We start from the raw sequence: 14,668 nt of genomic DNA, 5'->3' as shown, positions 1-14,668 counted from the left end.
TATAAAGTAGTAGATTGAAAAGCAATTGGAAAAGATTTAAAGCTCAGGCTCTGATTTCCAGCCTTAGTCAAGTAGAAATTTCATTTCATATTCTCTTTGCAAATGTTATTCAAGCACAATGATGATTTAAAAGTAATTGATTTTCCCCACTCAAATAAAAAAAGTAAGCAACTCAAGAAAAAAGTAATCTGGCTCAAGGCAGCAAAAGCATAAAGATTTATTAAGTAAACTATGAGTAGAGAAAGATGATATAATGTACTGAAGACTCTTCTACTAAAATAAGTTAGAATGCATATTGCTTGGAGATCAAATGGTGAGGTGTTGAAATGTACATAAAAATATAGTACTCCTAATACAAAGAAACATGAATGAAACCCAATTTACTCCCTATGTGCTCAGTTGCTCAGTCATGTCTGACTCTTTGTGGCCCCATGGACCGTAGCCCACCAGGCTCCTCTGCCCATGGAATTCTCCAGGCAAGAATACTGGAGCAGGGTGCCATGCCCTCCTCCAGGGCATCTTCCAGACCCAGGGATCTCACCCATGTCTCTTGTGTCTCCTGTATTGGCAGGCGGATTCTTAACCACCAGCACCACCCTGGGAAGCCCATTATTTGTAATAAATCTTCACATACTTTGCATAAGACTAATAACAAAGTGCATTATTACTCTGAGGCAAAAAGAGCAGTCATCTTTGAATTTCTCCTGCGTGAAATTTTCCTTGAGTGGCTCCACCATCAGAATCACCACATATTCCTACCCCAAGCATGCAACACTATGAAGACATCAGGTGTAGCAATTAAGGGATAACAATTCAAGTAGAAATGTTGGCATGTTCATGTAAAATAGGCCAGTGGAGTCAATCTAAAGGTATCTTTGAACTGTGAACTGCTCTGAGATTCTTCCTGAGTACCTATGCTGTGGAAATAGCTGCTGGCTATTTGGGCTCCTGACTGGCATGGAGCTTTATCATAAACTAATGTCTGCTGCTGCTGCTGCTGCTGCTGCTGCTAAGTCGCTTCAGTCGTGTCCAACTCTGTGCGACCCCATAGACGGCCTCCCACCAGGCTCCCCCGTCCCTGGGATTCTCCAGGCAAGAACACTGGAGTGGGTTGCCATTTCCTTCTCCGATGCATGAAAGTGAAAAGTGAAAGTGAAGTCACTCAGTCGTGTCTGACTCTTAGTGACCCCATGGACTGCAGCCTACCAGGCTCCTCCATCCATGGGATTTTCCAGGCAAGAGTACTGGAGTGGGGTGCCATCGCCTTCTCCGAAACTGTCACTGAACCCCAAATATAGCTCTAAGAACACGGTGGTGATGGAAACCAGATTGGGACAGGTTTGGAATTCTCTCTGGGTCCTGGCTCTCTGGTTCCTGGGTCTTAGAGAGTTGATAAATGTCTGTAGAATAAGTTGACCCTATTTTCCCCTGCCATTCTCTCTTCCTACCAAGTCCTTCCAAATTAGTGAGTGCCAAGAAGAGATAAATCTGAGGATCTTGGACTTTTCTCAACTATTTTAGAGCCACTTGGAGCTCCAAGAGCCAAGACATGCATTAGGGCTGCTCTGGACCTGCACTTGGCATTTATCTCCCCAGGAAAGCTCTGGATCTGAGCGGGACTGGACTGACAGCTCTAGGACTGCCCAGAACTTAGGGGATTAGAAGGGTCTGACACTGATGTTAAACTTCTGGAGCAGAGTGGGCTTTTGAGTTTTGCTAGGCTAGAAACCATTCCAGTGTTCTCTCATGGAGAATCCCACAGACAGAGGGCCCTGGTGGGTTACAGACCATGGGGTCATTGGACAGGACTGATCGACTGACACTCACTTTCAGGCTGTGGAAGTAGGGAGAAGTCAGGTCATTTCTGTAGCCATTGGTGCAAAGGTGGCCAAACATCTTATTTCAGAATTTGCTGTAATCAGATAGCCGGGGAAAGAGCTATTGTTTAATAAATACCTCAATTAAGCTTGTCTTGCTAAATGGATGGAAAGCAGTACTGATGTGTATATTCGTCAGGGCCTTTGATTTCATCCTTTTATTGTTTCTCAGCACGTTCTTGTTTATATGTCTCTTCAACTAGTCTATACCAAGTAATGCCATTTGTAATAGTTTAGTCTATGTGCTTTTCCAGTCAGAGTGATTGCCCCATTCATAGCAAGACAACCTTTGAAATAGGTTAGTAAGAGGCAATCAATTTCATGTCTTTCCTATTGACATAAATGACTATTTATTGCAGGAAACAAATTCACTTAGACACTGCTGAATTATAATCAACCTAGTAGGACCTGGACGTAGTAAATGTTTCATTTGACAGATTTTACTTTAAAAATAGATGCCAGGTGTGAAAAAAGTGTGAAATGAAACAGACATGAACTATTTTGGTTTGAGATTCTGCCTCTAAAATGGTCTGTGAGTGACATATGGTGGTTTTATAAATGCAAGGTAAACCCGTGGCAGATAGAAAAGCACTTTAACACCAATTAAATAAGCCTGGAAACAATTACCCAAATACATGCTGAGACATTGCCTTTGAAGATTGACAAAATATTTGATTTTGCTCCTTTGCTTTAATTATGATGATAGCAGTGCTCAGAGATTTTTTTTTTTTAATGTCACCTTTTTCATTTATCTCAACAAATGGAGGTATATTTAGGGAGCTTGGGATTGACATGTACACACTGCTATGTTTAAAATGAATAACCAACAGGAACCTACTATATATACAGCACAAGGAACTCTGTGCAATGTTGTGTGTCAATCTGGATGGGAGGGGAGTTTGGGAAAGAATGGATATATGTATATGTATGGGTGAGTCCCTTTGCTATCCACCTGAAACTGTCACAGCATTGTTAATCGGCTATACTTCAATACAAAATAAAATGTTTTTTGAGAAAAGATAGCAAGAGGTTTCTAAAAAGAGCTTGGCTTTTCTCATTTTCAAACTTGTAAGTGACTACCTCAATCTGAAGTAGCCTGTATTCGGTCCTGATGTCACCTCTTTTAGACATGTACTCATTTAGTGTTGACTCATAGTTTGGCTTTAAATCACACACAGAGATGGCTTCATATTGGTAACTTCTAATAACAAGCTATTGCTTGTGAGTTGGCCTTTTGACCACAGTGACATCAGCCCCCGTTCTGGCTTGTTAGTTTAAACCAGGCTTTCTCTGAGAGGGGCAAGGATGCCCCCAGATGTTGGGAGTGGCAACGTGAGGAGCCCAGGTCACAATTTTCATTATGGATGGACCCAAGCAGTGGTGAGCTCCCCTCGGGCACTGTTCCCAGGGAAGATGGGTTAAAGCCTGGGCTCCCCCGAGAGATCACAGCTGTCTTTCCTTAGGTGGGCTTGATGCTCTCCCTGAAGCATATCCCGGGGTTTGGAAAGGAGATTGCATTTGTATTACTGACTCAGGCTAGGCACGCAGCTGCACCCTAGAATTATCCAGAAAATAGTCAGATGTCCAGACATGCACATTCAAATACTTGGCTCCCCAAAAAATCATAAACTGTGAGTTTTTTGGCTTTCCAGAGCTTCAGAAAAACAAATAAGAAAATCCAGCTGATTCCGTCTAAAACAAAATGATTTCTTTAATAAAATCAGGAACCCAGGTTTGTTTCTCCCATAAACCATGAAAGGATTATTCAGACATGGGAATCAGCTTCAGATCACGAATTTGATAGATTAAAGGAGATTCTTTTTACTGGCACCATTTCTTTTCCTTTTTTAAGTTTTACTTGAGTAAAGAATGTCTTGTCTGGAATTCTGGGAGACTTCTGCAACTTTATGCAAACAGCCAGTTGGGCTGCAATGCAGGCGAGCACGTGTGCTCAGTCACATCAGTAGTGTCCAACTCTGTGCGACCCTATGAACTGTAGCCCACCAGGCTCTTCTGTCCATGGGATTCTCCAGGCAAAAATACTGGAGTGGGTTGCCCTACACTCCTCCAGGAGATCTTCCCAACTCAGGGATCAAACCCACATCTCTTATGTCTCCTGCATTGGCAGGCGGGTTCTTTACTACTAGCGCCACCTGGGAAGTCCATGGAGAGCTTGAACCTAGCCTTAGATCTTTGCTGAGCCAGAGAAGTGACAGGGGTCAGAGCCACTGGGACAGCTAGCTGGCTCACTGCTGCTTTCCTTTATCTCCTTAGGGGAAGAGTGTGACATCGACATCAATGAATGTGACAGTAACCCCTGCCATCACGCCGGCACCTGCCTGGACCAGCCCAATGGTTACACCTGCCACTGCCCACATGGCTGGGTGGGAGCAAACTGTGAAATCCGTGAGTATTCCTGCAGCTCAGCCCCTGTGATTTTCCATTCCACTTTCATTCAATGAGAAGAAGAGGCTGACTGTGTCCAGCCAGCCCCACGTCACTCTTAGAAGAGGCAGTAAGGCCCAGAGTGTTACCCTGAGCCCCCTGTGCTTCCTGGGTCCTGGTTAAATATTTTTGCTCACTGCTTTATGCTGCTCCCCATCATTTCTGAGCCTGAATCCAGCCTTCCCACTGGGATGAGAATGCGCCGATGTCATCCCGAGTTCACGGCTGCAAGACAGCCAAAAATGTGCTTAGCAGAGAAGCATTAGAATCCGATCCAAAAAGAGAATCTTTGTGTTGAAAGCATAAATTAAAAACACACACACACACACAAAGAATGTAAATTCACTTCGCATTTGTGTCTTCAAATGTATTAGGTTCCATCAGTTGCCCGGAGAGAAGTCCAGGGAGGATGGGCATCACACAAAACCTGAAAAACATTTTGAGCTGCTTAGAGTGAGGTGTTCTCTACAGATGGACGCACAGAAGTTCGACAGTGTCAGAATCAGGACTATATATGTTCATATGAAAGTCTGGTAGCTTCTAGGATCGAAGTGAAAATGAGAACTGCACTGGAATTGGATTGTTGTTATTTTGTCAATCACTAAAAACTCAACTTTGAATGGTGTTTTTCTTCTCATTTAAATTAGGCAGGGTAGTTGAGTTTGCATATTTCTCCAGGGCCTTCTCGCCTCCTCTTCATCAGGCAAAGACTCTGCTATGTGAGTTTGGAAAGAGGCAGTTATGTAGACATAGCCCTGTATGTCAGTCTCCCTCCTGGGCTGGCCTGCCTGCTGCCGCTTCTCCTCCAGGTTGTAGTGTTGCAAGAACAGACCCCTCACTGGTGGTTCAGCGCAGGCTTGTCTGCTAATTCTTTGTGTGTGTCTGAAGTGGGGGTGTGGTCAGTTTCCAGAAACCTTTTTATCCACAAATATGGACCATATTCTTCAGCATCAACTTGGCCAGTAAAGGTATTTGCGTTCCTAGCTACTCACTCTTTGTCTCTCATCTTGGCTCAGGGCTTGAGAGAGGAAGAGATGAATTCTTTTTAGGATTCCCCCTTCAATCTTTTCAAATACTCATCCTCAATCTTTTCAAATACCCATATACAGAATGGTCTTAGGGATCCTTGGTCACAATAGGTGAGAAACATTCTGTTGTTGAGGAAAGGGAAGGAAAGAGATTCCAGTGGTACAAATGCTAAGGGCTATGATTCAATGCAGGGTATTAAAACTAAAGTAGGTCCGGGATGAAGGAAATGGCAACCCACTCCAGTGTTCTTGCCTGGAGAATCCCAGGGACAGGGGAGCCTGGTGGGCTGCCATCTATGGGGTCACACAGAGTCGGACACGACTGAAGTGGCTTAGCAGCAGCAGCAGCAGTGAGATCTGTTAAAGGAAAGGATCCCAGATTTGGGCCAGCAGGACCTTGGTTCTCGCCCTGGCTGTGGCACTTCTTGTGTTAGTTATGCTGAGCCTCAGAGTACTTATCCAGTACTGATAAGTACATAAGTACTTATTCAGAGTACTTATGAAAATGGGACCCATTTTCATTCTAAAATTTGGTAATTCTGTGAAATGACAAATTTCATGCCTCATGGCAGATCTTGGAGAAGGAAATGGCAACCTACTCCAGTACTCTTGCCTGGAAAATCCCATGGATGGAAGAGCCTGGTAGGCTGTAGTCCATGGGGTCACGAAGAGTTGGACATTGCCGGGGACCAGCCCCGGCTGATCCAGGGTATTCGAAGGAGAGACGGCGTAGTCGAAGATCAGGAAACAATTGCTTAATTAAACGTTAATTAAGGATATAAAGAGTAATAGAATGAGGATAGCTCAGTGAGGAAATTCAGTGGAGAAAAGAGGCTGAAATAATTCAGCCAGAAGGTAAGAGAAAGAACGACATGGTGAGACCAAGTTTCGGTGAACAAGGCCCACACTTTATTTTCCAAAGTAGTTTTTATACCTTAAGTTATGCATAGAGGATAATGGGGGAAGGGGTAGAGTCATGCAGTAAGCCAGGCTTTCTTCCTGCAAACTTATCATATGCAAAAGTTTAGGTGATTTGCATCATCTTCTGGCCTGGAGGCCTTTTTCTCTAAAGGTGATTATTCTAAAGTCAGGCCCCAGCCTCCAAAAAGCATTAGATAAAGTTGCATTCCTACAGAGCAAAGGTGTGGTGGGCTATAACAAGAAAAAGAATTAACTCAAGGGTCCCAGGTTACAAACATTAAAGCTACTATTTACACCAATTATATTAATCAATACACTGCCAGGGACACAGCAGGTAGGGGATATGGAGACTTAGCAGCAAACATTGGCCCAACAAGTGAAAATCCCTTCACCAATACAATTTCTAATCAATCTTTTAACTGCTCAAAGGAATCTGTATTTAGACAGTTTAGAACATCTCATGCCTCTCAGTTTGGAGGCTCTGAGCAATCACATGTGGCCGGAAAAACCTATTCAGGCAGGCTAGAGGACTTCCAAGGGAGTTTGTAGGTTGAAACACTGTCACACCCAGGAATTATTAACTGGAGCTGTAAGCTAACTCTTTTTTCAGAGAGGTAGTGGGGGACAGCCCCCCGTAAAGTCAGAGGTGTAGGTGAAAGCACAAAGCAGAAAGTAGGCAGACTCTGGTTTTGGGGGTAGATTGCTCAAGAATTTCCAGGGAGACTCCTGAGGCTTGATCCCGCCTTTGCGTGTATGCCAAGCCTCCTTCCTCATGACCTTTGCCAGGGGCGGAGCTCGCTCCCTGCAGGACATGACTGAGCGACTTCACTTTCACTTTTCACTTTCATGCATTGGAGCAGGAAATGGCAACCCACTCCAGTGTTCTTGTCTGGAGAATCCCAGAGACAGAGGAGCCTGGTGGGCTGCCGTCTATGGGGTCGCACAGAGTTGGACACAACTGAAGTGACTTAGCAGCAGCAGCAGCAGCAGCATGGCAGATCTATGTATAATTTTAAATTTCTAGTTGTGAAAATAAATATATAGGAGAGGAGAGTATGGATAAGAACTCAGAAACACAAAGGATGCCCTTGAGAAGTTTTGAAGTAAAATTGTATCATTATTAAAAAAAAAATCTAAATTTTACTTCTTTCTGGTGATGATATTATAGGCAAAAGATATACATGGATGGAATAATCAGGATGAAAGGTGACTTCATGTTCTAGTGACATCATATTCTAGCTCTGTGACCTGGACAAATAACTATATCTCAGCCTCATCTTTTTCACTTGTAAAATGGTGATAGAAAAGTTGCTGGGAGGATTAAAATTAAGGATCCTTTGTGCAGATCTCTGGTGTGCAGCAGTAGACACTTAAATAGATGCTAGTTGCCTTTTCTGTTTCTTTCTATGGTACTGTAGCTCTTATACCTTGAGCCAGCTGGCGAGGACTTGCCTTTGACAATCGTGTTTTTAGATGATATATGCCCAGAGCACAGGCCACTCTGAGTGTGTGGATGTGTTGGGCACATCCCAGTACACACAGGGTTCCCTGTTCTCCCAGAATAGCACTTTCCATTTGATGGTCTCACTTGCACCTCTCCATTCAGTCAAAGGTGTTAAAAATAAATGTTATCACAGATAAGGCTCCGTCACATCTCAGTGTTGGTTGCTTCCATCCTTGACCTGATTGTAAGAATGGAGAATGAATGTGTAAGATTTGTGATGACACACAGGTGGAGCTAGTGACCAGTGCTGAGATAAATGGACCTGAATCAAAAGAACAGATCTAAGGGCCAGGAGTGAAAGGAAAGTTTGGGCCATGAGTGGGCAGAGATGATATGAGGTCTCTAGTCCTCTATGAGCCATGGAACCCATGGTCTCTGAGTTTCTTTCTAACCTGGAACATCTGTGATTTTCTGAATTGGCTGGAAACCAGGAGGAGGGTGCCTGAAAGATACAAGGTCAGGTTGGTAAATCTCAACAGGAACTCTCAGAAGGAGAACAATGGTGCTGTTAGAGTTACAGACAGTCCTGCTGATTGAGAATTGGCCAGTTCTATACACCGAGTCAATCCTAAAGGAAATAAACCCTGAATATTCGTTGGAAGGACTGATGCTAAAGCTGAAGTTCCAATACTTTGGCCACTTGATACAAAGATCTGACCCGTTGGAAAAGACCCTGATTCTGGGAAAGATCGAAGGCAAAAGAAGAGGGCAGCAGAGGATGAGATGGTTGCATAGCATCACCAACTCAACGGAAATGAATTTGAGTTAACTCCAGGAGATAGTGAAGAACAGAGAAGCCTGGAGTGCTGCAGTCCATGGGGTTGCAAAGAGTTGGACACGACTTAGTGACTGAACAACAACAACAACAGCAACGTATATTGAGCAGTTGAATCTATTGTTAAGCCATTGATTTAATAACATTCTGCGGTTGAGAAGTAGGGGAACAAGGTATCTTGGATTTATGCATTTAGTGAATAATCCAGGGCCTCCTATTGTCAAGGGTCAGGCATCGTTGTTGTTCAGTCGCAACATTGCTGTTGTTGTTCAGTCATGCATAGTGCCCAGAATATAAAGGTTAATGAAGCAGCCCTTGCCTTCAGGATATCATTATCCAAGGGTCGATCCTCATATGTGATGGGAGTCGCTGTATAAGACTTCGCTCAGGCAGCTCCAGGTGCCCAGGCAAAGAGCAAGGTTGGATGTCTGGGGCTTCCTTGTCCCCAAATGCATGGAATTTAATAATGGTTAAAGAAACCCATCAAACAGTAATATGAGCAGTCTTTATTGTACAGATAGATTCAGTTCTTTGGTTCCCATTTTTATAAACTAGGATTCTTAAAAAACAAAACTGGTTTAGGATTAACATATATACACTACTATATATGGGCTTCCCTAGTGGCTGAAGAATCTACCTGCCAATAGAGGAGATGTGGGTTCGATCCCTGGGTTGGGAAGATCCCCCAGAAAAGGAAATGGCAATCCCCTCCATTATTCTTGCCTGGGAAATCCCATGGACAGAGGAGCCTGTTCATGGTGCTGTACACCTGGAACTAGCACAGCATTGTAAATCAACTATACTGCAATAAGAAAACAAAATAAAATGAATTAATCTTCCTCCCCATCAATACACCCCCACTTCACTCCCCAAAGGTAACAAGTGTTATGCATTTATTATGGATTCCTTCAGATAATTTTAGTCACTGTATAAATCCCATTTTATGGTAGCTCAGCTGGTAAAGAATCTGCCTGAAATGCAGGAGACCTGGGTTCAATCCCTGGGTCAGAAAGTTCCCCTGGAAAAGGAAATGGCAACCCACTCCAGTCTTCTTGCCTGGAGAATTCCACGGACAAGGGAGCCTGGTGGGCTGCAGTCCATTGGGTTGCAAAGAGTCAGACACGACCGAGCAACTAACACTTTCACTTTCATACACACTGTTCAGCATCTTGCATTTATCCTTAATATATCTTGAATGCTTATCCATACTGACTTAGTACATATTTTCCTCAATTTTTAACATCACACAATGTTTCTTAAATGCTCTATAATTTATTTAATAAGACCCCTGTTGATTGACAAATAACTTTTCAAGTTTTTGGTATTAAAAAGAATAGTAGAGTAAAAATTCTTATATATGTATTTACTTTTGTGAGAATATCAGAGTATTAGTAGGATAAATTCTCAAAAATGGAATAGTCAAATGAAGGGGTCCTTGGATTTTTCACAAGTGTTTATTTATAAATTGACTCTTTGCAAATAAAACTTGTCCTCTTGGCAGCAATGGTGTTGGGGTCTGAGGTTGATTTGCAAATCCCACTTAATCCATAATTACTTTATTAAATACTTTGAACACCACTGACCTCTGGGGAGCAATTGTGGCTAGATGTGGTCTTGCAACCATCACCATCATCCTTCTTCAGAACTCTTTTCATCTTGCAAAACAGTAACTCCCCATACTTCCTCCCCTGGCCCCTGGCAGTCAACTACCTACTTTCCTTCCTTCTTGTTTTCTTCCTTTCTCCCTTTTTTTTTTGTTTCTTCCTTCCTTCCGTCACCTACCTCCCACTCCAGCCTCTAGTAACTACCATTCCACTTTGGGTTTTTTTCCTTTATGTTGCGCATGTAACTGACATCATACAATATTTATCTTTCTGTGTCTGGTCTGTTTCACTCAGCAGAATGTCCTCCAGTTCATCTATGAGGTTGTAAATGGAAGGGGCATCTTTTCAAAGATGCAAATCTAAATCCCTCAGACCCTCCTTCCCACCATTGTTTCCATCCTTTTCACAGCAAGCTGCTATTGAAATACATTAATGACTAAAGACCAAAGGCCATGCTATCGCCTGGTGGAAGCTGTAGGACTGCCCCTGCACTGAGGGGAGGTGCCCCCTCCTCACTCGGCCACTCTCCGCTTCGCTACCTGGGGGCAAGCAGCCACCCTGTCCTCCTTCCAGTCCCTCACTCTGCTCTCCACTCCTCCCAGGTCTTTGCCTGGGTCAGCCTTCCCTTCTGCCCCCTCCATCCCCTGCTCATATGTACTCCCCCTTAGAGCCTTGCTTGCTGTGGGCCCCACCATGAAAGCTCTCCTCATTCCCCAGTTAGATGGCACAGCTTTTGTCCCCTCCCGAGGCATTGTCGCCTTGGTCCCTCGTGGCTTAGCATGCTTTCGCCTCCACATCTCTGAAAAGACTAGGGGATCCATGTGCACGCTATTCTCTAAGTTTTGCCTTGCTCCTTATCCCAGGCATCCAGCATGAGGCCTGGCACATAGTACATGCTGTTGTTGTTCAGTCCCTAAGTCGTGTCTGACTCTTTGTGACCCCATGGATTGCAGCACGCCAGGCTTTCCTGTCCTTTGCCATCTCCCAGAGTTTGCTCAAACTCATGACCATTGAGTCAGTGATGCTGTTTAACTATCTCATTGTCTGCCTGCCCCTTCTGCTCTTGCCCTCAATCTTTCCCAGCATCAGGGTCTTTTCCAATGAGCTGGCTCTTTGAATTAGGTGACTAAAGTATTGGCACTTCAGCATCAGTCCATATAGTACATAGTAGTTGCTTACTGATACTTGTTCAGTAATAGGATCACTATGAGGGATTCAAGCTCTGCCTTCTGTTCCCTCCCCTCCTGCCTCTTCTGAAGGTTAACAAGGGTGTTCACTTTTCCCAGTCTCATTGACTACTTTGGTTGTCAAGCTAACTTTTAGCTACAGAAAATATAAAGAAATTTGAAATCCCTCCTCACAGTTATCCTAGGCAATAGATGGTTCCAAAATTCTCTAGCTATCTAAGTGACATCTACCTAAAAGACATTTTTCAGTTCAGTTTAGTCACTCAGTCGTGTCCAACTCTGCGACCCCTGAATTGCAGTACTCCAGGCCTCCCTGTCCATCACCAACTCCAGGAGTTCACTCAAACTCATGTCCATCGAGTCAGTGATGCCATCCAGCCATCTCATCCTCTGTCGTCCCCTTCTCCTCCTGCCCCCAATCCCTCCCAGCATCAGAGTCTTTTCCAATGAGTCAACTCTTCACATGAGGTGGCCAAAGTACTGGAGATTCAGCTTTAGCGTCATTCCTTCCAAAGAACACCCAGGACCGATCTCCTTTAGAATGGACTGGTTGGGTTTCCTTGCAGTCCAAGGGACTCTCAAGAGTCTTCTCCAATACCACAGTTCAAAAGCATCAATTCTTCAGTGCTCAGCTTTCTTCAGTCCAACTCTCGCATCCATACATGATTACTGGAAAAACCATAGACTTTTACTCGCTTTCAAACTTTTTTAAAGTATGATTGGGGCATAGACTTGGATTATTCTAATGTTGAATGCTTTGCCTTGGGAAGGAACTGAGATCATTCTATTTTGAGATTGTGCCCAAATACTGCATTTCGGACTCTTTTGTTGACTATGAAGGCTACGGCATTTCTTCTAAGGGATTTTTGCCCACAGTAGTAGATATAATGGTCATCTGAATTAAATTCACCCATTCCAGTCCATTTTAGTTCACTGTTTTCCTAAGATGCTGATGTTCACTCTTACCATCTCCTTCTTGTGATTAGTTGCTCAGTCATGTTTGACTCTTTGCGACCCCATGGACTGCAGCCCACCATGCTCATCTGTCTGTGGGATTCTCCAGGACAGAATACTGGAGTGGGTTGCTGTTTCCTTCTCCAGGGCATCTCCTTCTTGACCACATACAATTTACCTTGATTCATGGACCTCACATTCCAGGTTCCTATGCAGTATTGTTCTTTACGATGTCGGACTTTAATTTCACCACCAGATACATCCACAATTGAGCGTTGTTTCTACATTGGCCCAGCCTCTTCATTCCTTCTGGAGCTATTAGCAATTGCCCTCCCCTCTTTCCCAGTAGCATATTGGACACCTTCCAACCTGGGGGTCTCATCTTCTGGTGTTAAATCTTTTTGACTTTTCATACTGTTCATGGGATTCTTGCGGCAGGAATACTGGAGTGGTTTGCCATTCCCTCCTCCAGTAGACCACGTTTTGTCAGAACTCTTCACTGTGACCCATCTATCTTGGGTGACCCTGCACGGCGTGGCTCATAGCTTCATTGAGTTAGACAAGCCTCTTCGCCAAGACAAGGCTGTGATCCATGAAGGGGTTTTAAATACAGAGGTAGACAAATAATTTGACTAGACTCACCCAGGTAAGTGAAAGAAACACAGATACAGGTTATGTATTTTAGAATTAAATTTACCAATCGATCGAGGTCTCTTTTTGGTGGAGGAGAGATGGTCAGTGGGTCAGCTTGGTGGCTGACTGTGTTTTTACCTTGAGCAGAGGCTCTGAGTCCAGCTCCTACGTAGCTCCTACTTTAGGACCCATTGAAATCTTAAAGGCGACAGCACTTCAGGAAATAACAAACCTCAAGCAAATTGAGTTTATGCTGAAATGCAAATGCTCCCTGAGACCCAGGAAGGAGTGTGACATTTTCCCTGAATAGCTTGTGTGTGTGCGTTCCTGGTCATGTACCTGCCGGGGCTGGTGAGGTCATGCCGTCCAGTGTGTTCTGCTGCATGGTTCTTCCCTGAGCTCTGCAGTAGCCGACATAGTAAATGATTCCTGCCTTGGGACTCCTGGGATGTGGTGCAGCGATCTGGGAGTGGCAGCTGCAGCCACCTGCTGCTGACATATCCTCTGCCTCGCAGACCAAATGTTGAATTTATTAAGATTCAGCCTGGCTACTAACCCAATTACTGTGCAAAGCAGCCATATTCACTTATCAGACAAGTTTTAGATGACAGTTTAAGGCGGAAAGAGCAAAGAGAAAGAGAAGAGGGGGAGAAACAGAGGTTTCAGGAGAAATCTGGGGATATTTTTTTCAAAAGTCTAAACAGCTTGGAATTCAGAGTTTGGGGAAATAGAACAGATGGTCAGAAATACAAACGGTTTAGACAGCCCATCAGGCCTGGGGCAGTGAGCCCAGCACAAAACCTAGCACAGTTGTTTGTTTTCCTGCGAGAGTGGCCCTGTGCAATTGTGCACTGGCTGTGTATATGCCATCAGTGTGATGCGTGAGCCATTTTCATGAAGGTGTGCATCGAGAATTCCCGTGGCAGCCATAGCAATCAGATCTGAGCGCTCCACCAGGCTGGAGTAGAAACAGTATTGGCTGCCCTTGTGATGATGCTCAGTGAGTGTTATAGCACACTCCATGAGCCCTGGACTGCAGCCTACAACTGGATTTTTCAGAGAATGTTGAAATACTTGGAAATCAAGTGAGTCATGTTCGTTTTCAGCCAGAACGATGACTTGTCTCTCTCCATGTGCACCAGGTATTGCCAAATGAAACGGCTGCCAGTCGGGATCGAGTCTTGGTTTCACAAAACACCTCCTCTCTTCCATTGCGAGCATTTATTTGCAGTGATTTATGTCCTTTCTGTCTGCCTGTGTGTGAGTTGGCTCACACAGCACGGTGAATGCACAAACGGGCAGTCTTCTTGTTCCACGGGCTGTGTGAGCTTGGGTAGACAGACTCAAATGGCAAAACCAGTCTTCAAGGGCCGTGGTGAAAAACTCAGGAGCCAGACGATCTGGACACAAACTCAGAAGTCACTTCATTCACCCCGGTCTTCTCAAGCTCTCAGGAACCACGCAGGCTCAGGGCACGAGTCAGTTTCCCATTAGGCTTCTTGGAAAATGGTCTGCACACTCGGATCCTTGTTTGGCTGTTTACTTGTGCTCTTCTGAAGGCTGTAACTTTTCAAGGGAAAGAATAGCTGATTCTGAGACTCCAGTGTCCCTGAAGATGTCCCTGGGATGAGAGTATGAGGACTCAGAGGTCACAGATACTTTCACCTAAAAGAGAACAGTGGAAAGAGGCCTGAGGATTTCACAGGAAGTAAAGTGTAAAGTGAAGAAGGCAATGGCAAC

The 14,668-nt window shown here is 44.3% G+C and overlaps 1 protein-coding gene across 1 annotated transcript in view; it reads left to right on the top strand.

Annotated features, from left to right (window-relative positions):
- DNER (delta/notch like EGF repeat containing) overlaps nucleotides 1-14,668 on the top strand; it is a 393,179-nt gene that overhangs the window by 363,840 nt on the left and 14,671 nt on the right. The window contains exon 11 of the mRNA XM_070773355.1: nucleotides 4,152-4,283. Within this exon, the coding sequence (XP_070629456.1) occupies nucleotides 4,152-4,283 (132 nt within the window). The remainder of the gene's footprint in view (nucleotides 1-4,151; nucleotides 4,284-14,668) is intronic.

The sequence above is a fragment of the Bos indicus genome, chromosome 2, assembly GCF_029378745.1.
Source record: "Bos indicus isolate NIAB-ARS_2022 breed Sahiwal x Tharparkar chromosome 2, NIAB-ARS_B.indTharparkar_mat_pri_1.0, whole genome shotgun sequence".
NCBI classification, from domain to species: domain Eukaryota; kingdom Metazoa; phylum Chordata; class Mammalia; order Artiodactyla; family Bovidae; genus Bos; species Bos indicus.
This window is presented reverse-complemented; position numbering and strand designations above follow the sequence as displayed.